Genomic DNA, 25,052 nt, shown 5'->3' on the forward strand with positions numbered 1-25,052 from the left:
TCCCCGGCGGCTCAGACGGTGGGTTGGGGGGCGTTGCTGAGGAGGAGCAGCTCAGAGGAGACAGCTGTGCCCGGCAGAGGGAACAAATGCTGCGTTGCTGGGAGCTGGGTGTCTGTCCGTGTGGCCTCTGGCAGTCTGAGGGTGCTGTGAGCATTGGGAGTCACCATTGCCCAGTGGCCTTGCACGTTGCACGTTCCCCGCTCCCCCAGCTGCCCCCGGCTCCCTCCTGGGTCAAGGGTTGGAAGGGGGATGGCTGCAAAGAGTTACGAGATGACGGTGACCCTGGCAGAGGAGGCCGCGAGTGAGTGAGCTGACTGCGTCCCGTGGTTTACCTTGGCCGAGTATCTACACCTGTGTTAGGCGTGTCCTGTGCAGCCAGACCACACAAGCAGGTTCCCTGTGTCAGTAGCTGGGAAGCTGATGGGGCTGGCTCGTGTGGGCCACACAGTGCCCGAGCCCTGGCCCTGTCCTCGGGAGTCATGGGTACCTCGAGGCACAGCCGGGGGGAGCCCACACGGGCCTGAGGAGTGGTGTGCTGAAGGCCACTGAAGAACACTGACACTTTGCCCATGCCCTGGTCTCTGGAGGGAAGGGGAGTTGTGTTGTGGGAATGATGGGTTGGGTAGAGTCAGGGCTCTGACCACGTCGCAGGCTGGGCCAGGTGGCCGACGTGCTGATTGCTCCCGGCACTGTCCCTTATGGAGAGTGGCATTCCAGCGTCTCCCGGCCGTCTCTCTACATTGTGATGCCCCTGCCTGTGGATTTGAGGACAGCTGGGGGTGTGGGCAAGGTAGAGCTGTTTATGGTCACAGGGCCAGGGTTAGAAGACTCTGGAGTGAGTCTGGCTGGGATGGGGGGGGTGCAGGTGCCACATGGTCCTGGGGTCTGTGCCGATGGCTGTGGTCCCTGCCGCAGTGTGGGTGCTGCCTGGGGCAGGCCGTCTGGCAATGGGTGTGAGAGGGACTTGGTTATCTGCAGAGAGGCCCAGGGGAGGGGGAGCTGAAGGGTGAGCTGCAGGAACTCACCCTGCGCTTTGCTTTGCATTGGTCCTGGGTTCTTTCAAGTCTTCTCATCTGGAGTGATGTGTTCACCCCACTCTGAGGTCTGCCTGTCTTCTGCAGCCATGCTTCACCCGTGTTCATCCATGTTCCCAGGAGCCTGCACACACCTGGAGGGGGTGGGAGCCAGGTCGGCTGAGCATCATGTCCTGACCTGGTGCTTGCTGAGGTGTTGAGCTTCCGTGAACCTCAGCTTCCTCTTCTGTAAAATGGGGCAGCACCGACTTGCATGGCTTCTAGGGCTGAACAGCGAAGGCAGAGGTCTTGTCTTTAGGGTGACCGTAGTGAGCTCAGTCTGTGGCTGTCCAGCAGGGCATGGCTATTGGGAAGTGTTTGCTTGAGGGAGAGAGGTATGGAGGAGGTGGAGGTATTTCTTCACCCATTAGGGTGTTTGTGACAGGAGAGAGACTCCCCGACACTGGTTCTCCCGACCCTGAGTTCTCAGGGTATCAGACCTCAGAGTTTGCTCCTGGCCTCAGGAGTCATTCCTAACTGTCCAAGGTGAGATATAACAGATGGAGGCAGAGCAGCCCCTGTGAGGTGCCAGGCCTGGCATCTGTAGGTCTCAATCGTGCAATGGGGAGGTGTCTTTACCATCTCCAGGGGAGGAAACCCTCCTGCAGAAGGGAGCCCCACTGAATACTAGCTCTGCTTTGGATTTGGGATGCTTTTCTATCTTGGGAAGATTGTACCATCATCACATGTCACAAAGATGGTTGTCCTTTGTAGGGATGCCCTGGGGAGACCTGGGTTGTATGGCTGCATAACTGAAGAGGGCAGGATGGAGGGTGACAAAGAGCAGGGTAATTGGGGTGGTGTGCTTATTTCACTTGTCATTTCCTTTTACTTTATTTTGTTGTGTTTTTGCAATTTTTGGTCATTATTTCATTACATACTTGTATAGCCACATAGTGGGAATTTTAACAACTGAGGTGTGGTTTCAGGTGTGTCTCCCTTGTTACTGGATGAACCAATGTTAGCTCTCTAGGCTTTGAGCTGTTTAGAGTTTGTACTTAAAAAGTTTCTCAAGCATTATTTCCTAAGTTTTTTAGTAGTCCAACTAGAGATTACAATAATGTATCCTTGATTATTAAAGCACCTTACCTGTCTCCTGAGAAACCTATATGTGGTCAAAAAGCAACAGTTAGAACCATACATGGAGTAACTGACTGATTTCAAATTGGGAAAGGAGTACAACAAGGTTGTATATTGTCACCCTGCTTATTTAGCATCTATGCAGAATATATCATGTGAAATGCTGGACTGGATGAAACATAGGAGGAATCAAGATTGTCAGGAGAAAATATCAACAGTCTCAGATATGCAGATGATACCACCTTAATGGCTGAAAGTGAAAAGAAACTAAAGAGCCTCTGGATGAAGGTGAAAGAGGAGAGTGAAAAAGCTGGCTTGAAACTCAACATTCAAAAAACTAAGATCATGGCATCCAGTCCCATTACTTTATGGCAAATAAAAGGGGAAAAAGTGGCAACATTGACAGACTTTATTTTCTTGTGCTCCAAAATAATTGTGGACAGTGCCTACAGCCATGAAATTAAAAGATACTTGCTCTTTGGAAGGAAAGTTATAACAAACCTAGACAGTGTATTGAAAAGCAGAGACATCACTTTTCCGACAAAGGTCTATGTAATCAAATCTATGGTTTTTCCATAAAGAACAGAAACTGTAAGAACCTAACAGAATCAGAAGAGATTAAGAAGAGGTATCAAGAATATACAGAAGAACCGTATCAAAATGGTCTTAATGACCTGGATAACCACAATGGTGTGGTTATTCACCTAGAGCCAGATATACTGGAGTATGAACTCAAGTGGGCCTTAGGAGGCATCACTACGAACAAAGGTAGTGGAGGTGATGGAATTCCAGCTGAGCTATTTAAAATCCTAAAAGATGATGCTGTAAAGTGCTGCACTCAATATGTCAGCAAATTTGGAAAACTCAGCAGTGGCTGCGGGACTGGAAAAGCTCAGTTTTCATTCCAATCTCAAAGAAGGGCAATGCCAAAGAATGTTCAAAGTACTGCACAATTGTGCTCATTTCACATGCTAGCAAGATAATGCTCAAAATCCTTCAAGGTAGGCTTCAACAGTATGTGAACCAAGAACTTCCAGATGTAGAATCTGGATTTAGAAAAGGCAGAGAAAGCAGAGATCAAATTGCCAACATCTGTTGGATCATAGAGAAAGCAAGGGAATTCCAGAACATCTACTTCTGGTTCATTGACTATGCTAAAACCTTTGACTATGGATCACAGCAAACTATGGTAGTCTTAAAGAGATAGTAATACCAGACCACCTTACCTGTCTCCTGAGAAACCTGTATGCAGGTCAAGAAGCAACAGTTAGAACTATACAGGGAACAACTGACTGGTTCCAAATTGGGAAAGGAATACATCAAGGCTATATATTGTCACCCTGCTTATTTAACTTCTCATGCAAAATGCCTGGTGGATGAATCACAGGCTAGAATCAAGATTGTCAGGAGAAATATCAACAACCTCAGATATGAAGATGACACCACCCTTATGGCAGAAAGTGAAGAGGAACTAAAGAGCCTCTTGATGAAGGTGAAAGAGGAGAGTGGAAAAGCTGACTTAAAGCTCAGCATTCAAAAAACTAAGATCATGGCATCTAGTCCCATCACTTCAAGGCAAATAGATGGGGAAAAAATGGAAACAGTGATAAACTTTATTTTCTTGGGTGCCAAAATCATTGTGAACAGTGACTACAGCCATGAAATTAAAAGGTGTTTACTTCTTGGAAGAAAAGCTATGGCAAATCTAGAAAGCATTAAAAAACAGACATCACTTTGCTGACAAAAGTTGGTATAGTCAAAGCTATGGTTTTTCCAGTAGTCATGTACAGATATGAGAGTTGGACTATCAAGGCTGAGCACCAAAAGATTGATACTTTTGAACTGTGGTGCTGGAGAAGACTCTTGAGAGTCCCTTGGACAACAAGGAGATAAAACCAGTCAATCCTAAAGGAAATCAACCCTGAATATTCATTGGAAGAACTGTTGCTGGAGCTGAAGCTCCAATACTTTGGCCACCTGATGTGAAGAGCCAACTCATTAGAAAAGACCCTGATGCTGGAAAAGATTGAAGGCAGGAGGAGAACGGGACAACAGAGGATGAGATGGTTGGATGGCATCACTGACGCAATGGACATGAGTTTGAGCAGGCTCTGGGAGGTAGTGGAAGACAGGGAAGCCTGGCATGCTGCAGTCCGTAGGGTTGCAAAGAGTTGAACATGACTTAGTGACGGAACAACAATGAACTAGAACTTTGACCGCATCCTGGGCAAGGAAAGCAGGGGTCTTAGAGCATTGCACTGTACCCACCTCTGCCTGCCTTTGTGATATCGTGTCTAAAATTTTCCTGTGTGTTTGTTTTGTAGGAGTTTTAATTGGCCGCAGTGTGGCCTTGGGTGATTTTCCTTATATTTAACCTGATTAAGGTTTATAGTACTTATTGAATCTATGTTGGGATATCTTCTTTCAGTTTTAGAAAACTTTGGGCTGTTATTTTAGACACATTGCTTTTATTCCATTCTTTATGCCGTCTTGTTCCAGAACCCCTTTTATGAAAAAGTTGGGCCTTTTCACTGTGTTCTATGAGTTTTTAAAAATCCTCTTTCCTATATTGTCTATACATTTGTCTCCATGTTTTCAGTCTGTATATTTTGTACCCCCATCTTCTAGTTTTTCGATCCAGTCTTTAGCTGTGTCTAATCTGCTGTTAAACTTGTATATTGAGTTTCCATTTTCATTTCTTAGTTTTAGATTCCATCTGATTTCTATTCCATAGATTTTGGTTCCGATGAAATTATTGGTCTCTCTATCTATTTTCTTGACCATACTAATCAGGATTTTAATGTCTGTGTCTAATAAGTAATATTTGAGTCCTCCTGGAGTTCATTGTCACTGTCTGGTTTCGGCTGTTGTCATTTTTCTTCCTCTCGATTTTCTATCATTTGGCCTTGTCTCCTAGTCTGTCTGGCCATTTCTGATGGCTGTGTTTAAAACTTATGGAGATATTTGAGGGAGGCTGTGGGTGATTTTGTCTTTCTGTAGAGAAGATTTACTTTTGTTCCCAGAGGCAGTTAGAATAAGAGGAGATCGTATTAATCGAGTCTGGAATTAAGCTGATTCAAAGTTGAGCTTCAACCGTTGTGAGGGCTGCTCTGTTCCCTTTTATCCGTGTTCCTAGCACTTAGGCCTTCTGGGGACTAGACTGAAGCCTGGGTGTTCACTGAGGCCTCCCTCCCGCAGCAGACCCTTCATCCTGCTGACGCCCTGCCCAGCCCTTCAGTGTCTAGAGCATCAGTAGTAGTGCCGATGCTCCGAGGTAGAGCAGCACGGTCCTGGAGAAATTTATTGTGAACCATATATGTAATACATAGTTTAAAAGCCACTTTCAAAGTATAAAAAGAACAAGTAAAGTTAACATTAATAATACATTTTCCTTAACTTAATATATCAAAAATATCTCTTTTAACATGTATGGTTGACCTTTGAACAATGTGGGTTTGAACTGCATGGGCCCACTTACTATGTGGATCTTTTTTTTTTTCCCCAGTAAATACATGTGACAGTATTATATGATCCATGGTTGGTTCCATCTGTATATGCAGAACCTTGAATATGGAGGGCCAACTGTAAATTTGAATGTGGATTTTCAACTGTGTAGAGGGTCATTGACCATAACCCCCATATTGTTCAAGGATCAGCTTGTCATTAAAATAAGATGATTAACGAGACTTAAAAAATTACTTTAAAAAATGCTGTGTCTTAGAAATCTAGCGTGTATCTTACACTTAGATTGCATCTCAGTTTGTACTAGCCGCATGTCAAGTATTCATAGCCACATGTGACTCATAGCTATAGTCTTAGGCCACACAACTCTAGAGGAGAATGTGGCTGAGTCTGAGGTTCCCTTCTCTTCAGAGGAGTCAGACCCAGAGCTTGTTGCCCATTTCACATATATTTGCCCCTTGCCTGCTATCTTGTTTTCACTGAGGCCCCAGGGCTCTTGCTAGCATCTCGAGGAGGAACCAAAGAGTTGGTTCACAGGACTGGGGCAGATGGGAGCCACTGGCCTTTCTTTCACCCCAGAGAGCCCTGAGCCTCTGTCTGTGGTCCTCTGTCTCCTTGATCTCATGCCTTGTCCATCTGTCAGTGCCTCCCTCCACCTTGCATTCTGGTGCATCACCTGACCCAGAGGGACATCCCCAGCTTCCTGATGTGCATCCTAGTATCTTGGTACAGAGGGGACACCACCTCTCCCCCGACCCCGCTTCCCCTCCACGCCCTGCACCCTGGTGCAGTGCCTGGCCCAGAGGGATGCCATGGATGTTCAGGCCTGGGAGCATGTCCACTCAGCAGACACTAACCTGAGGCCATCAATCTGCCACCAGGCCCGTGTGGTCATCTTAGCTCTGTTTGTTAGATTACTTGCACTGCCCAAGGCCTCTGGACAGCAGTGGAGTGAGTCTGGGCCACTTTTTTTGTGGGGTGGGGCTTAGAGGACTTGGCTGGATGGGACCTTCTGCAGTACGAAGCATTGGGCTTTCCTTCCTTTCTGCTTCTGTGAGCAGTCAAAGCTGCAGGTTTAGGTGTTCCTGGGCTTGGAGGTATGTGGGGGAGGGTCTGTTTTCTGGGGGAGTGTCCATAGCATTCAGCAGATTGATACAGAACCATGGACCCTACTGTTACAGTAGGGTGCCCTAGCCACAGGAAGATCCTTTATAGGACATGGGGCCAATGAGGAGGCCCCAAAGGAGTGACCTGTCAGCAGCGTGGCCCTGGCGTTGGGCAGCGTTTGCTGTCCTGTCCCACTTCTCACTCAGGCACTGTCCTTGGTGAGGTACTCACCTCGACTGACCTTTGTCCATGGTGCATCCACATCTATCTTTAGGTGTCTCTGTGGGGACGTGGCCTGGGCTGGAGCCGGCCCTTCCTAGAAACCAGACACGTGGTGTGGTCAGGTACTGGGGGTGACTGCTCCCGAGCTTCTGCCTGCTGGGCCTTGGGGCCACCTCAGATGACTTCTCCTGCTTGAAGGGTAGAGGGGGAGCCAGGGCAGGAGCAGGGAGTGGCCAGTGGGATTGGCACAGGCCAGGAGCTAGCTCCCGTGCTCACTAACCTCCTATTTGCATTTCACACCACAATGGATGACCCATTGCTCTGGCCCAGCGTACCAGGGTTATTCCATTGCTCTGTTCTCTCTTGTTTGTCTGCTTCCAGGAGAGAACAGACCTGAGTTTGTGGCGCCACCTCCCTAAGACCTCCATCCTTTCCCTTTGTATGGAGAGGAATGAGGTGTGGTGAGACCACAACTGTATAGTTAAGACCCCATGGCTAGGCCAGGGGGGGCGAGCTAGGCCGTGGAGGGCTGACTCCCCACGACTTGCCAGGGAGACCTGCTCAAGGCCGCTGTGATAGGAGGAAGTGTGTCTTGGCTGTGACCATCTGTCATTATCTGGGACTGTCTGCAGGGCGGGTTCAGGTCTGTCTGTGGCCTGTGTGAGGCCTGAGGTCCCATGAAAGGTTTCACGGACTAGAGGGCTTGGGGTTGGATACTGCAAAGGGCCGGGTCCTGCTCAGCGAGCGCCTGCCCTTGAGGATGCCGGTGGGCTCTGTCTCTGATCAGGTGCTATCCGCAACCCCCTCCCTCCTCCCCGCAGCTTCTCTGCTCCCTGAGATGTTCCCCAGCCCTGGTCTGGTCCTCTTCCCCTGTTTGGCTCCTTCTCTCCACCTGTCCTTACCAAATAGTGACAGCTCCTGCCAGTTTCACTGTGGCCCTGTCTGTCCTGTGATGAGGAGGATGGGCCGGCCTGGGGTAGGGTGTAGCCTGCCCATGACCCAGAGCCTCGGGTGGGGCATGGTGCAGAGGCCTCCACCCCAGGAATGCCCAATATAAAGGGCCATCTCAAAATTGACCCACTGTGTTCATGCCCGGAATAAGGGCTTCCTAAAGGGTAGGAAGGGGCCATCTCCTGTACCCACCCCCACAACTGCCAGACCTCACCTCTAGCCCTGCCCAGAGTAAAAAGTGACAGTAGACCCCAGTGAGGGTCTGGGGATGGGCTTGGCACACTTTGCTATGTTTACAGAAATGGAGGCGGGCCTGGTGGGGCTACCAGCTGGTCCTGAAGAACTGGTCTGTGCTGGGCCTGTAACTGCTCCCTCACCCCATCTGCTGGCTGATTAGAACCAGAGGTGAAAGAACTGATGCTGGCTCGGCCTCAGTCGAGTGATAATTAAGATTCACCCATGGAGAATAGGGAGAAGGCAATAACAACCCACTCCAGTACTCTTGCCTGGAGAATCCCATGGACCGAGGAGCCTGGTAGGCTGCAGTCCATGGGGTCGCTAAGAGTCGGACACGACTGAGCAGCTTCACTTTCACTTTTCACTTTCATGCATTGGAGAAGGAAATGGCAGCCCACTCCAGTGCTCTTGCCTGGAGAATCCCAGAGATGGGGGAGCCTGGTGGGCTACCATCTATGGAGTCGCATAGAGTCGGACACGACTGAAGTGAGTTAGCAGCAGCAGCAGCATGGAGAATATGTGAAATGATAGGGAAAAGGCTCCACCCAGCTCAGTAAAAAATGCATGTTCAGTCACATTTGTTATTTGTTTGATCAACTATGCACTGCTGTTTCATAATAATAACTCAGTGCATAAGAAAAGTGTTTGGACCTGAAAGTTATATGACCATAGGAAATAAAAACCCTAAATTCCAATATGCATCATTTTGTGACAGAGAAGTGTGGTCAGGTGATCAATAAAGGCTTTTAGGAAAAACCTGTATTATATTAGGTCTGTGGAGTGAAAGTAAGAATCTGGACTATATTAGAGATGCTTTTACTTGTGTATTTTTATAATACAGCTAGGAGACTATGAAGTTCCATGGGAACCATTTCATAGAGCATTAAAATAATGACACTATTTCCAGTATGCTGCAGATGACGTCCTTTACAGCTCGTTAAACTTGGGACATAGTTGTATCCCAACTCGCATGTGGTGAGGACACCTAGTTTTACACAGTCCTCTGTAGGTGGCAGAAGGAGTGGTGTCTGGTGGGGCTGGCCACTGGTGGCTCTGCCTTTCGTGGGAAGGGCAGTGGCCTGGGTGGCCTTAAAAGAGCAAAGGCCCTTACAGACTCTAATTTTGAGTCATTTGTGTACCTAAACCTCCCTCCACCCTAAAGGAGATAGTATTGTTTATAAAAGCAATGAGAGGCTGGATGGTGATGTTCACATTTCCTTCTCAGCAATTATAAGTTTGTTGGCACCCATGACAGAGAAAGTGTGAGTGTTGGAGTGTCCAGCCCTCCCTGACCTGTCTGTCCACTGAGATTTTACTCTCAGCCTCAGTGCCCAGCGGGATCTTCCTTTTTCTGAGACTCCATGGACCCTTTACGTTGGGTCTGTACTTCCTGAGAAGCGGGGTTTCATCTTATGGTAGCAGTGGGAGGACTTTTCACTTCAGTAATGGTGTCTTTATTTTAGTTCAGTTTAGTTTATCTTGCATTTTTTCGGAAGCAAAGGAAAACTGTATTCTTTGATCAAAGAGTGGAAAGGTGCACGCTCATGCTCTGGACTACACACTCTTTGATGCCTTTGTTTGGAAATGATTTAGAAAAAAAACATACCTCCCTTTTTGTGAGTTCGTGTATTTTATTGCTTAGATGCAGCTGAAGAGAGCACTCGAGTTTAAAAGAAGTGAATACAGTAAGTATTAGAGGCAACAGGTCACAGCCCAATGTGTAACAGGTCACAGCCCAATGTGTAACAGGTCACAGCCCAATGTGTGTGATGTTACTGTCTGTCCAGGCCTCTCCTTTGCTGCCCAGGTGGAGCGTAGCTCTTGAGAGAGGTCAGGACAGCCCCACCGAGCCACCTGCCTTGGGGCAGAGCCAGCACCTGGATGCTGTCCCTGCAGCCACCAGCCCCTGTGCCGGGTTGTGGACCACAATCAGCCCACTCCTCTGAGACCTCACGCCCTCATAGAGGATGCTTCCTCCCGGAATCCCTGCCCTGCCAGTGCCCTGGGTAGGTGGGGGCGGCCTTCTCCCCAGGCCATTGGGGGTGTCCTCTGGCTCACGGTGCCTCCAGCTGGCACACCCGCATATCCCTTTGCTCTGGTCTTTGGGGCAGTGTAATTGCGTGTGTTTCTGTTGCCTGCCATCCCTGCCGTACCTGAGGTTGTCCACGGCTTTTCCTGCATGCCCAGAGCCTCAGTGACCATCGGTTGACTGAGTGAGGTGCAGGGATCCTCGCCTGAAGTAGGAGTCAGGGACAGAGCAGTGTCCTCTTCTCCACTGACGTCTCCATTCCCTGTGTACCCACTCCTCCCTGGACCCGAGGCTCTATGCCTTCTCTCTGTTTTATGGTGAGAGAGTGGCGAGGAATGGGCAGGCTCTGCAGCAGGTTGAGCCTGGGTCAGATCCTCTAGATGTGGGAAGGCTCTGCCCACCAGTGGTATCTAGGGCCTAGCATGTGCAGAGACTGCAGGGCCAGTGACCCCCACCCTTGGGCCCACTCTGTTCCTGGAGCCCCTGTCCTCAGGTGACTCCTTGTACATGGGACTGTTCTCAACAAAGACCCTCGAGACTTTGTTTTATGACCAGATGGGGTTGAAGAGAGGTCCAGATTGTCAACCCTAGGACTCTGGCTGTTCTTGACACTCTCCCAGCTGCTCATGTCCCCTCTCTGTATTGTATGTGTGGATCCTGCCTTTCCCCTGGCTGGACTTAATGTGGCCAGGCAGCTCTGCTCCTCATGGGGTTGGTTGGCTTTGCATGGAGAAAGGAGATGGTAGCAGAATCCCCTGAGAACAGCCAGGGTGGCCCTGTGGGTCTGATGATTTCAGCCCTCACTCGTGTGATGCTGGGGGGGCAGCTGGTGACCCCTCGGTGGCTGGGAGGGCCTATTAGATCCAGGGATTTCTTCCTCTGACCACCTTGGCCATCTCTTCTCCCTGCCCCTACTCAGAGGGTGCCATCTGTGACTGGCTGGACCTTTTTCCTATAGGAGAAAAGGGCCGGCATTGTCCCAGAATACATTTATCCTTTATCATCTGGTTGACTTTCACCATCCTTACCCAATAAATTATTTACCAATAATTTACCCACCACCAGGGATCTGGTGGGAGAGAGGCTGGTCTAAGAGACCTCACCTTCTTGATTGGTGGGGGTGAACTGTCCCGTAGCGATACTATGTGACCAGCCAGAGCTCACCTCCTCCTCAGACCTCCAGAACAACCTGACTCTGGCAGGATTTGGGGGCCTCAAAGGGATTATGTGCTTTCTTCCTACCCCGATTTATGACTTGAGCCCCCAGCACATCAGTGAATGAAATCACTCCACAAACAGTGATAATGCATCAGTCGCTGTGGTGGTCCTGCCTCCATGGAGTCACTGAGCTGATGGGGCCAGCCAGCAATGAACAAACTGAAAAAGGACCCCAGCCAGCTCTGAGAGAAGGGACGCTGGGCAGCATACTGCAGGCAGCTCTGGACGGTGCTCTGAGGACATGCCAGCTGACCTTTTAAATTATCGAGCACTGTGTCACCTAGTTAAAAATAGCCTAGTGGCTTAGAACAGAAAATAAGGTCGGCTCCCTCCCACTTCCACACCCAGTCCAGCTCCAAGAGGCGCTGTTGTTAAAGATCTGACTTTTGTGTTACACTTGAGTCTTGAATTTACCATGTTTAGCTGGCATCTGAAAATGAAAACTGTAGCATATGCCGGGCCCTTTCCTCTCCCTCTCAGTGTTGCTAGTTATTTATAACATGAACCTTTTGCTCTGCACTCAAATGAAATCTTTTGCTTTACTGTTGGTTGATGCTGAAATACTGGCAAAAACAATTTTTATTATAAGTAATAATATTATAAGTAATCCTGTGAGTTTGCTTTAGAATAAATGACTAGACCATTAGAAAGTCTGGTAACTGAAATGTAACTGAAATGTCATTGCCCAGATGGCTGCTGGGTCTGGGAGCGGCACAGTGGTGCACGCCGTGTCCTTTCTGGCTTCTGGGCATCGTGCAGCCAAGTTCAGGCACCCACTGCGGGCCAGTGGGGCTTCGCCAAGTTCCCTTTTGTGTTCTGTGTTTTGCAGAAACACTTCCAGTAGCTGTTTCACCTGGGGTGCTGTGAAGTAACCTTTGGGTTCTCAAATGTCTGAGAATAAGTCTTTGGGCCTCATGGTTTGATGTCCCTTTGGCGGGTGATAGAACTCCAGGTGTGAGTCGGCATTTTGAGGATGCTGCCAGTATTACCAGTGAGACTGGGTGCCTGTCTGGGTGTTCCTTGGGAGGTAGGACTTACTCTCAGTCCTTGGGAATCTGATTTCTTTCTGGAATGAGACTGGAGGTGGGTCGTTTTTCATTGATTCGGTGGCAGCGTTTGCTTTTATTCTAAATAGTTCTCCTTTTAGCTCAGGGAAATGCTATTCTGCTATCGTCCTCTTTCCTGATACCTGTTCTCTCCTCCTAGAACTCCTGTCCTGTGTTGTTAGGACTTCCAGCTGGTTCTTTTGTGTCTCTCGATGTTTTTCTTCTCTTTATCTATTTGGCTTTCTAATGCTTTCATTTTACTTTTTACATTTGAAAAATTGCAGTATAACTTACATATAATGAAACACAGATCTCAAGTGTATACATGATGAGCTTTGACATATGCGTGGGAAGGTGTAACCTTTGTCTTCAGTTACAGTGTAGAATGTTTCTGTCACGCCCTCATCCCCCCGCCCCACTACCCCCCATCCTTCTCTCCCCACCCCCCACCCCCGCCAGGTTCTCAGCTCCTGCATTTCCCCTCACCCAAGAGACAAGCCCTTTTTCTGGTTTCAACCCCGTGTGTGAGTTTTGCCTTCTTTAGAGTTCAGGGGGATAATAGGGGTAGAGCTGGGCTTCCCTGGGGGCTCAGTGGTAAAGAATCTACTTGCCAAAGCAGGAGACGCAGGTTCGATCCCTGGTCCGGGAAGATCCCTGGAAGAAGGAAATGGCAACCCATTCCAGTATTCTTGTGGGGGAAATCTCATGGACAGAGGAGCCTGATGGGCTATAGTTCGTAGGGTTGCAGAGTCGGACATGACTTAGCAACTGAACAGCAACAAAGTTGAAGGGGAGTGGCTGGATCTAGAGCAGGGGTGACCCTGCCAAGGGCTCTCTATCTGAGGCTTGTACCAGCTTGTATTTCCAGCAGCTGTGTGCCCAGAGAGTTCAGCTGCTCTCGGATGCCCAGTGGTTGGAATGATCCATCTTTTTATTTTAGCCCTTCTGGTGGGTGTGAAGTGGTATCTTGTGCTTTTAATTGACATTTTTCTGGTGACTCATGGTGCTTTACACATTTCCAAGTACTTATTGGCCTTTTCTGCATCTTTTGTGACTTTTCTGTTCATGTCTCTATTGTTGAGGTATGGGAGTTTTATCTATATTCTGGATGTAACTCCATGTCAAATGCACCTATTGAGAATATGTTGGTGACTTTCTAAAAGTATCGCTTTTGATGAGCAGAACATGTTTCCATGTTATTGTCTTGGTGAAATGATAACTTTTTTGTATTTACTGTTTCTTTGGGTTACCGAATATCTTATTCTTAAAATACAGAGCTTTAATTTGCAAAAGCTCTTCCTTGATTGTTCCTATTTAAATAAAAGCTGCTCTTATTTATTTGTGTCAGGCTCTTGGATTTTTATGAGGACATGAGCTAGATTTTGGGGGAAGTTGCTTTTGTGCCTGAATGGCTTGTTTTTCTAGACTCAGTCTTGGTGTGTCTCTGCTTTGTTGGTGATTATTCTGTCCAGTCCCACTTGTACCTGGACTGTCTGATGACGGTTTGTTGAGGTGGGCTTGGTGGGCAGGAGAATGCCTAGTGGGTACAGTGCCACTTGGGATAGAATTCCTTAACCAGCTAATCTCATCATGGGGTCTTTCAAAGGACCTGAGAGGTCTTGGGCTGTGTTTTTTTTTCAGCTCTGATTTCTTCATTGAAATGCATCCATTTCTGTCTTCCTAGATCGCCTCAAAAACTTGATGGTTTGTGTTCATTTGTATTTATGTTTCCTTCTGAGAGTTCTCCTGGTGGGAGGGTGAAGGGTGGGCTTTGTAGGCTGATTGGGCTGTGATGGAGGCGACATTGGGGCATATATTCAGGCTTGGGGAGAAGGCTGTCCTGGGGCCTCTAGGGGTAAGATTCACCCATAAGGTGAAGTCGAAAGCGGCAGAACTCTCGGGGTGTTCTGAGTGCTCTCTGGTGGGAATCCATTGGAGGGATTTAAGAAGGGAAGGGCCAGGATCTAGGCTGCAGAGAAGGGGTGAGACAGGTGGCCGGGTTGGTGGTGGATTGGGATCGGGGTAATGCTAGAGCAGATGGATCAACGGCAAGGAAGGTGCTTGGTGTGTGGGGATGTGCTGAGGGAGTCCGTGTCTTCCTCCCAAGATGTGACTGGGCATACTTATGGGTGACACCCCAGAGGTGCCTCCCCGTACTGTGATGGTGGGGTTGTAGTTCCCTGTTTAACCTTGAGGTCCCAGCTCAGTGCTCAAGGTGTTCCCAGGCCCCAGGGGGTGTGTCTTCTCTGTCCTCTAGCATTGACGCAGATGTGGCTGGGACTCTGCTATTCTTCTCTGCCTCTCATGTCATTGTTTCCTTGTTTTCTGGTTGTCATCTGTTGTGGTTGTGGACATGTCCTCAAAGTTATGTGTAAATTAAAAGTAAACAGATGCTTCTTTCTTTTAATAATACTCAGTAAGTGGGTGTGGAGGGAGCAAGGTTTCAGAGGGGTTTTTTTTTTTTCTTTTTTTAATTTCGATATAGTTGCTTTAAAATGTTGTATTAGTTTCTACTGTACGATGAGGTGAACTGACTATATGTATGCATATATTCCCTCCGCCTTGGCCCCCCCGCCCCATCCCACCCATCTAGGTCACCCCCAAACCCCGAACTGAGCTCCCTGCACTATACAGTAGCTTCCCACTAGCAATATACATATCCATCTCAACCTCCCAATTCAACCCACTCCCACTTCCCCTCCACCCCCCAAGTCCACAAAGATTCTCTATTCCTGGCCTGCAGATAGGTTCGTCTGTCCTGTTTTGCTAGATTTCACATATATGTGTTAATATACAGTATTTGTTTTTCTCTTTCCAACATATATCACTCTGTATGACAGATTCTAGGTCCATCCACATCTCTACAAATGACCCAGTTTTGTTCCTTTTTATGGCTGAGTAGTTTTCCATTGTATATATGTACCACATCGTCTTCTCTTTTTTCCTTGGCCACACCACGGGGAGTGTGGGATTTTAGTTCCCCAAGCAGGGATCGAACCCATGCCCCCTACACTGGAAGCATGGAATCCTAACCACTGGACTACCAGGGAATTCCCCTGGACCACATGTTCTATATCCATTGGTCTGTGATGGATGCTTAAGTTGCTTCCATGTCCTGGCTATTATAAATAGTGCTGCAGTGAACATTGGGGTGCCATGTGCCTTTTTAAATTATGGTTTTCTCAGGGTATATGCCCAGTAGTGGGGTTGCTGAATCATCTGGTAGTTCTATTTTCAGTTTTTTTAAGGAACCTCCATACTGCTCTCCATAGTGGTTGTATCAGTTTACATTTCCACTGCAAGAGGTTTCCCTTTTCTCCATACCCTTTCAAGCATTTATTGTTTGTAGATTTTCGATGAAGGCCATTCTGACAAGTGTGAGGGGACACTGCATTGTGATTTTGACCTGCACGTCTCTAAAAATTAGTGATGCTGACCATCTTTTCATATGCCTCTTGGCCATCTGTATGTTTTCTTTGGAGGAATGTCTGTTTAGGTCTTCCACCAGTTTTTTGATTGGGCTGTTTCTTTATGTCGAGCTGTGTGAGCTATTGGTATATTTTAGAAATTAGTCGCTTGTCAGTTGCTTCATTTACAAAATATTTTCTCCCATTCTGGGGATTGTCTTTTTGTCTTGTTTATGGTTTCCTTTGCTTTGCAAAAGCTTTTAAGTTTAATTAGGTCCTATTCGTCTATTTTTGTTTTTATTTTCATTAGTAAAGGAAGTGAGTCAAAAAGGGTGCTGCTGTGATTTACGTCAAAGAGTGTTCTTCCTGTGTTTTCCTCTAAGAGTTTTATAGTATCTGGGCTTAAGTTTAGGTCTTTTATCTATGTTGAGTTTATTTCTGTGTATGGTGTTAGGGAGTGTTCTAATTTCATCCATTTACATGTAGCTGTCCAGTTTTCCTAGCACCAGTTATTGAAGAGACTGTCTTTTCTTCATTGTGTATTCTTGCCTCTTTTGTCATAGATTAGGTGACCACAGGTGTGTGGGTTTTTCTCTGGGTTTTCTGTCCTGTTTCATTGATCTACATATCTGTTTTTGTGTCAGTATCATACTGTCTTGATGACTGAAGCTGTGTCGTATAGTTTGCAGTCAGGGAGCCTGATTTCTTCAGCTCTGTTTCTCTTAAGATTGCTTTGGCTCTTTGGGGTCTTTTGTATTTCCATATAAATTGTAAATTTTTTTGTTCTAATTCTGTGAAAAATACCATTGGTGATTTGATAGAGATTGCATTGAATCTAATGATTGCTTTGGGTAGTATAGTCATTTTCACAATATTGATTCTTCTAATCCAAGAGCATGGTATATCTCTCCATTTGTTTGTGTCATCTTTGATTTCTTTCATCAGTGTCATATCGATTTCTGAGTACAGGTTTTTACCTCCCTAGGTAGATTTATTCTTAGATATTTTATTCTTTTTGTTGCAGTGGTAAATGGGACTTTCTTTGATATTTCTTTCTCAACTTTTGTCATCAGAGTATAGTAATGCAAGAGGTTTCTGTACATTAATTTTGTATCCTGCAACTTTATCAAATGCATTGATTAGCTAAAGTAGTTTTCTACTGACTTCTTGAGGATTTTCTCTGTATAGTATCATGTCATTTACTTACAGTGTCAGTTTTACGTCTTCTCTTCCAATTTGAATTCCTTTTATTTCTTTTTCTTCATAGCTAGGACTTCCAAAACTATGTTGAATAATAGTGGTGAGAGTGGACATTCTTATTCAGTCTTATTTCTGATGTTAAGAGAAAATGCTTTTAGTTTTTCACCACTGAGAATATTTGCTGTTGGTTTGTGATATATGGCCTTTATTATGTTGAGGTAGGTTCCTGCTCTGTCCATTTTCTGGAGAGATTTTATCATGGATGGATATTGAATTTTGTTACAAGCTTTTTCTGTCTCTATTGAAATGATCATTTGGTTTTTATTCTTTAATTTGTTGATACGGGTTATTGCACTAATTGGTTTATGTGTATTGAAGAACCCTGGGATAAATCCCACTTGATCATAGTGTATGATCCTTTTTTGTGTGTTCTTGGATGCTGTTTTCTAGTATTTTGTTGAAAAGTTTTGCCTCTATGTTCATCAGTGATATTTGTCTGTAATTTTCTTATTTTGTGCTTTTTTTGTATGGTTTTGGTATCAGGGTGATGGTGGCCTTGTAGAATGAGCTTGGGAGTGTTCCTTCCTGTGCAGTTTTTTGAAAGAGTTTGAGAAGGGTGGCTGTTAGATCTTCTCTACATGTTTGATAGAATTTGCTTGTGAATCCATCTGGTCCTGGATTTTGTTTGTCAGAAGATTTTTAATTGGAGTTTCAATTTCATTACTTGTGATTGATCTGTTTAAAACTATCTTCTATTTCTTCTTGATTCAGTCTTGGGAGATCGTACCTTTCTAAGAATTTGCCCATTTATTCCAGGTTGTCTGTTTCATTGGCCTATAGTTGCTTGTGTAGTCTCTTATAGAGAAGGAAATGGCAACCCACTCCAGTATTCTTGCCTGCAGAATCCCATGGACAGAGGAGCCTGGCAGGCTACAGTCCATGGAGTCACAAGAGTTGGATACGACTTAGCAACTAAACCACCACCATAATCTCTTATGATCCTTTTGTATTTCTGTGGTATTAGTTGTAATTTCTTCTTTTTCTTTTCTAGTTTTATTGACTTGAATCCTCTCCCTTTTTTTTTCTTGATGAATCTGGCTAACAATTTATCAGTTTTGTTTCTTTTCAAAGAACCAACTTTTAGTGTCATTGATTTTTGCTATTATTTCATTCCTTTCTATTTCATTTATTTCTCTTTGATTTTTATGATTTCTTTCCTTCTACTAACTTTGGGTTTTGTTTGTTCTTTTTTCTCTAGTTGCTTTAGGTATAAGGTTGTTTATTTGTTATTTTTCTTGTTTCTTGAGATAGGATTGAATTACTCTAAACTTTCCTCTTAAAACTCCTTTTGCTGCATCCCGTAGATTTTGGGTTGTTATGTTTTTGTTGTCATTTATTTCTAGGTATTTTTACAATTTTCTCTTTGATTTCTTCAGTGATGTCTTAGTTACTTAGTAGCATATTATTTAGCCTCCATGTGTTTGTGCTTTTTACAGGTTTTTTCCTATAATTGATTTCTAATCTCATAGCATTGTGGTTGGAAAAGGTGCTTAATATGATTTTAACTTTCTTAAATTTACTGAGACTTGATTTATGACCTAAGATGTGATCTATCCTGAAGAATTTTCTGTGTGCGTTTGAGAAGAATGTGTATTCTGTTTTTTTTGGATGGAATATCCTCTAAGTATCAATTAAGTCTGTCTGGCCTGTTGTATCATTTAAAGTTTGTGTTTCCTAATTTATTTTCTGTCTAGATGATCTGTCCATTAGTATAAGTGGGGTGTTAAATCCCCCCACTATAATTGTATGACTGTTGATTTCTCCTTTTATTGCTGTTAACATTTGCCATATGTTTTGAGGTGCACCTATTTTGGGTGCATAAGTATTTACAGTTGTTATATCTTCTTCTTGGATTGATCCCTTGATCATTGTGAAGTGTTCTGCCTTGTCTCTTGTAATAGTCTTTATTTTATTTTAAAGTCTAGTTTATCTGATTGCTACTCCAGCTTTCTTTTGATACCCATTTGCGTAGAATACCTTCTTCCATCCCCTCACTTTCAGTCTGTACGTGTCTCTAGGTCTGAAGTGGGTCACTTGTAGACAGCATGTATACAGGTCTTGTTTTTTTATTCATTTAGCCAGACTTTTGGTTGGAACATTTAATCCATTTACATTTAAGACAATTATTGATATGTATATTCCTATTGCCATTTTCTAATTGTTTTGGGTTTGTTTTTATAGGTCTTTTTCTTCCCTTGTGTTTCCTAGAGAAATTCCTTTAGCATTTGTTGTAAAGCTGGTTTGGAAGTGCTGAATTCTCTTAGCTTTTGCTTGTCTGTAATGCTTTTGATTTTTCCATCAAATCTGAACCAGATCCTTGCTGGCTAGTATAATCTTATTTGTAGGTTTTCCCCTTTCATCAGCCACATATCTTGCCATTCCCTTCTGGCCTACAGAGTTTCTGCTGCCAGATCAGCTGATAACCTTTTGGGGATTCCCTTGTGTGTTACTTTTTGCTGTTCCCTTGCTGCTTTTAATATTTTCTTTGAATTCAATTTTTGTTAGTTTGATTAATATGTGTCTCAGTGTCTTTCTCATTGGGTTTATCTCCTTGAGTAGGGAAGTCTCTGCTTCCTGGACTTGGGTGGCTGTTTCCTTCCTCATGTTAAGGAAGTTTTCGACCAATCTTGTCAAATATTTTCTCAGACCCTTTCTCTTTTCTTCTTCTGAGACCTCTATAATTCAGTGTTGTGTTCAGTGATGTCCCAGAGGTCTATGAGACTGTCCTCATTTCTTCTCATTCCTTTTTCTTTATTCTGCTTCTCAGTAGTTATTTCCAGCATTTGATCTTCCAGCTTACCTATTCATTCTTCTGTCTCAGTTATTTTGCATTGATTCCTTCCAGTGTATTTTTCATTTCAGTTGTTGTGTTGCTCATCACTCTGTATTCTTTAGTTCTCTGGGTCCTTGTTAAACATTTCTTGTATTTTCTTGATCCACACCTCCATTCTATTTCTGAGATTTTGAATCATCTTTACTATCATTCCTCTGAATTCTTTTTCAGATTGGTTGCCTGTTTCCTCTTCATTTATTTGGTAAGGTTTTTACCTTGCTCCTTCATCTGTAACATATATTTTTTTGTCATCCCATTGTTTTTGGTGGGCAGGGCTGTGTTCCTGTCTTGCTGGTTGTTTGACCTGATTAGTTCAACACTGGAATTTGCCGACAGTTGAGTGGAGCTGTGTGTTGGTGCTGAGATGAGGACCTCTGGGAGACCTCACACTGACGAATTTCCCTGTGACCTGAAGTTCTCTGTTAATTCAGCAGTTTGGACTTGGCACTGCCACCACAGAGAGCTCAGGCCCAACCCCTGGCCTGGGAACTAAGGCCCAATAAGCCTTAAAGTGCAGCAAAAAGGAAAGAAAAGCAAGCAACAAGCAGAAAAGAACAGAACAATACCAAACAATAAAGTAAGATAAAATTAGGAAAGTAAAAATTATAAATTAGAGAAATAACTCTAAAAATTAAACAAGAAGACAAAATAAAATGATAACAGCAAAAAAAAAAAAAAGTAAAAGAAAGAAAATAAAGCAATTTAAAAATTAATTAGAAAAAGAATAAAAATAAAAGATAAAGACATAAAATTAGGACTTCCCTGGTGGTCCAGTGACTAAGACTCTATGCTCCCGTTACAGGGAGCCTGAGTTCAATCCTTGTTTGGGGAACTAGATCCCACATGCCACAACTAAAAATTCCACTTGCAGCAAGGAAAGTCAAAGATCTCGCTCTCATGTGACATAGCTAAGACCCAGCACAGCCAAATAAATAAATAAAAATGAATAGTTATTGAGAAAAAAGATAAAAAATAAAATATTCTCCATGCCTCCTCTTCCAGTGTTCTTCCTTCTACTGTAAGCTACAGCCTACCCCTGCCTCCCCAGTAGACCCTCCAAGACCTCCAGAGAGGTCTCTGGACCTGCTTTGTCAGCCTCATGTGTTCCCCTCACTAGCATCTGTTCCTGAGGCTGGCCCGGAGCACACATGCCATGTAGGCCAGCTGGGGCGTAGGCCTCCACTGGTGTGCCCACAGGGGCTGGCGCAGCCGGGGGAGAGGCCTTGGAGGCGGGTGGCGTCTGGCTTGCCTGCACCTGCATGGCCGGAGGAAGCCCTGTCAGGGGCGGGACTTGGGCTGCCAGTTCTGTGTGGCTGGAAGAGGCCTTCGTGGGTGTGAGGGCTCAGGACTGGGGTCCACACAGCTGGGAGAGGCGCAGGGGCTGGACTCAGGCCCAAGATGCAGGCGTCTGGAAGGGGCCTGGGGTGGTGGGGGGACTGGGTGGTCTTAGGCCCGAGATCTGTGCAGCTGGAGGGGGCCCCAGTGGGTGGTGGGGCTTTCAGGCCCAGGACCCCCATGGACTCCCCGGGGCTGAGCGGGTGGAGGGGCTGTGTTCCCTTCCGATCCCCAGCCTCCCAAAGGTCCCCCCAGTCCTCGCTGATCCCTTGGTGGTGAGTGGGCTCCTCTGAGTGTGGAAACCTTCCCTCTCCTCCAGACACCCTCAGTGGTGCCAGTCTGGTCCCACCGCCACTCTTCTTCTCTCCCTCCCTCCCACGTCCTACCTGGTTGCTCAGGGGTTCCCCCCGCCCCTTAGGTGTCCAGGGTCCCGCACCAGGGCCTCGTCAGTGCCCTGGTTGTGGACAGATGCAAACGCTGTGTCCTCCTACTCCGCCATCTTGATGCTGCCTCTCAGAGGTGTTTTTAGGGAAGAAGCACATGAGTATCGCCGTGTGGGATTTGGAGGTGTCTCTGATTCCCAGAGACCTTTTTGCTGAGCTTCTTGAGCAGGGAGAAGCTAATTTGAAATCGATGAGATATCAGGGTCTGATGTTCCAGGTGTTGGAGAACCGTGAGTAGTTGTGCTGGCTTTATGAATCACAGGCCTGCCCTGCTCTCTGTGGGGAAAGCGGGGAAGGGCTTGGGACTGGGTCGGATTTCCCTCGACCCCAGATGTCTAGTCCTTTCCTCCTGCTGGGCTGTGTGTTAGGAGCCGAGAGGGCGGCCTGGCAGAGTCCCGGCCCCTGCTCCCTGGAAGGCCGCTGCCTGAGGCTGTGTAGTGGGCCTCTCAGCCCGTGTGTGTTTCTCCCTAGGACCGGAAGCTCACCAAACTAGAGAGGCAGCGGTTCAAGGAGGAGGCCGAGATGCTGAAGGGCCTGCAGCACCCCAACATTGTGCGCTTCTATGACTTCTGGGAGTCCAGTGCCAGGGGGAAGCGGTGCATCGTGCTGGTGACCGAGCTGATGACCTCGGGGACACTGAAGACGTGAGCATGCTACCCACCCTGCCAGTCGGGCCCTTGGGGTGGGCTTGGCCTGGGGCCCAAGAGTTGCAATGGCTGAGGCCCCGGGCCTGCGTCTGTTTGGGGTGGTCCTGGCTGGTGTGGCCAGCAGCCCTTTCTCAGAAGTGCCCCTGTTTGGGGAATAAATGCACAGCCCTCAGCAACTGGGGGCCCCTTCCCCACACGAGCCGTGGGTGAGCCACACCCCCACCTGCAGGTATCTGAAGCGGTTCAAGGTGATGAAGCCCAAGGTTCTACGTAGCTGGTGCCGGCAGATCCTGAAGGGCCTGCTCTTCCTGCATACCAGGACGCCCCCCATCATCCACCGGGACCTCAAGTGTGACAACATCTTTATCACTGGGCCCACAGGGTCTGTGAAGATTGGCGACTTGGGCCTGGCCACCCTCAAGAGAGCATCCTTTGCTAAAAGTGTGATAGGTGAGCCCATCTTGTCTCTTTATGCCCCTGTGCTTCGGGGTACCTCCCCACCCCCCCAGGATCACCACCCTGCAAGTGCTGGCTCTCTGCCTGTGCCCCCGATGCTGGCTGCAACCCTGGATGCCCTGTGTGTGAGTCCCTTAGCTGTGTCCCTTGGGTGCTGAGGCTCACTGGCACCCAAGGGCCTGTGGACACTAAGGGTACTTGGGTGCGGGAGAGAGATCTGGAGGATAGAAGAATGTGGGGACTTTGTGGTCAGTGAGTCTGGAGCTGCCTTCAGTGGACTGAGGGTGGGGAGGGTGCCCCAGACCCCAAGACCCACAGAGGGAATCTTTGGGGTAGTTTGGGGCATGGAGTGAGCACGAGGGGCATGGGGGCTGAGGGATTTCATGTGGATGGCAGTTTGCTGGCTATTACTGCCTCTGCATTTCTTATCCTCCTCAGAGAAGCTCCTCTGTGGCTGTGGCTGTCGTGAAGACATGGTCTGCAGTTCATGCCAGCCCCATGTGGGGTCGGCTTTGGTCCTGCACACAGCAGGCAGTGTGTGTCCACCAGAGCTGGGGGGAGCCCTTCCTGGGTTTTGCAAATAATGTACTTGAAGGGGCTGTGGGACAGCCATTTGTTGGGTTCAGGATGTCTGGAAAGTGCCAGTGAGCTGCAGGGTCAGGTGGCTATAGGGTATGGCTCTGGAAGCTTGGATCAGGTAAGATTGGGAGAGGCTCTCCTCCATGCCATGATGTGATGGCTTCTTCCCACACAGCAAGATGAGAGGTGATTAGGGCTTGGCAAGTTCATGGTTTTGTGGTATGGTTGGAGACAGAACTTGACCTGTTTGTGGAAAATGGAAGTGCTGGGAATCTGGAAACTTCTCTGGCAGGCTAGTGGTTTTGGGATGTGACAACATCTAGGACAAGGTAGCCACCAGGTGTCCTGTCAATGTGAGGCCTCTGGCTGAATAGGGGAGCTGAGTGGTGATGCAAGGGTTGACTAAGGCCTCAGTTCCGTATCTATGAAATGGGTGTAGCAGGTAAGGGCCTGGCTGGGGGACCTAGGGGTTTGGGGGGTACACCACCAAGCCTCTGAGCTGCCAGAGGTGTCCAGGCAGGCTTTGCAGATTTGGCCTTGGAAGTCAGGGCTTCTCTGACAGCTCTTTTTCCTCTTGGAAATGGACTTTCCAGTTGCTGAGTGATGTGATGGGGTGAGATGAAGCTTGCATGTTTCTGGAGGCACAGTGAGCCCCACACAGTGTCTGGCTCCACGGGGCTCCCTGATCACCCCACCTCTTGCTCAGCTGGAGCCCTCAAAGCTCCACGCTTTTGTAAATGGAGGCTGGTCAGCACATCTAAACAGGTGGTTTAGACAGGGCAGCAGGGCCCTGTCCTCAGCAAGGGGCCTCAGCTGAGCTGGGGTGTGTGGTCAGGTGAAGGATCCCCCAGGCCTGTGAATGAGGCTTTTCCCTCCGTGCTCTGTCCAGGGTACAGGGGGGCAGTTGATACTGTGGACCCATTCGAGGTGCAGCCGTCAGAGAGGTTTTGTGCAGATAAGACGCGGTTTGAGATATCTGGTGGTGGCGGCCTCCCAGAGGCTCCCCATGACCCTTGTGGGGTTTGTCCCTGAGGGCCACTTGGATCTGATGCTGTCATGGTGTGCTGTCACTGTGTTTCTGCTGGCCGGGCCCTGAGTGGGTGGAGGTGAAGTGGGCGCAGTCCTTCCTGCGGGTGTTCACAGCCGTGGAGGCTGGAACTTGGGGGATGCAGAGCTGTGGGGCTCAGGAGGTGCGCCCAGAGGTCCCCGGACACATGTGTGTTTGGGTGCTAGCACACACACATCATTCTTAACATTTAGATGTAAACAGCTTTGTTGTAAGGAAAGAGAAAAAAGTTCGGTGTCTGTGGCCCTAGCACAGGTGCAACATTGGCATCTCCCACCATCCCACCTTGGAGCTGGGCCCCCCACACACCCACTGTCCACTCTACTCCCACAAAGTCAGGACATCTTGGGTCCTTGGGGTATTTCTTGCAAAGCAGCATTTCTGGTTCCCAAGGGTCTCAGAAGAGACTGAGCTGATTGATCAGGAGTCCTGAACAGGTAAGTTGGGTCCTCTCTGAGCTGGCTTTGCTCCCAGCTGCTTGCCAGCAGCCCTGAGGCTCCTCTCTCTTATCCTTGTAGATGGACATGGCCAAATGCCAAAATTTTCAGTATTATCGTATGGTTCAAAAACCCAAAAGGATGAAAATTGACAGTGCAAGATC

At 47.1% G+C, this 25,052-nt stretch overlaps 1 protein-coding gene across 6 annotated transcripts in view; it reads left to right on the plus strand.

The window, feature by feature from the left end:
- WNK2 (WNK lysine deficient protein kinase 2) overlaps nt 1-25,052 on the plus strand; it is a 144,299-nt gene that overhangs the window by 20,828 nt on the left and 98,419 nt on the right. For all 6 annotated transcript variants that reach the window (XM_043453402.1, XM_043453404.1, XM_043453405.1 and 3 more), the window contains exons 3-4: nt 22,175-22,347; nt 22,580-22,800. In XM_043453402.1, coding sequence (XP_043309337.1) covers nt 22,175-22,347; nt 22,580-22,800 — 394 coding nt within the window. The remainder of the gene's footprint in view (nt 1-22,174; nt 22,348-22,579; nt 22,801-25,052) is intronic.

This window comes from Cervus canadensis, chromosome 30 (genome assembly GCF_019320065.1).
Source record: "Cervus canadensis isolate Bull #8, Minnesota chromosome 30, ASM1932006v1, whole genome shotgun sequence".
NCBI lineage: Eukaryota > Metazoa > Chordata > Mammalia > Artiodactyla > Cervidae > Cervus > Cervus canadensis.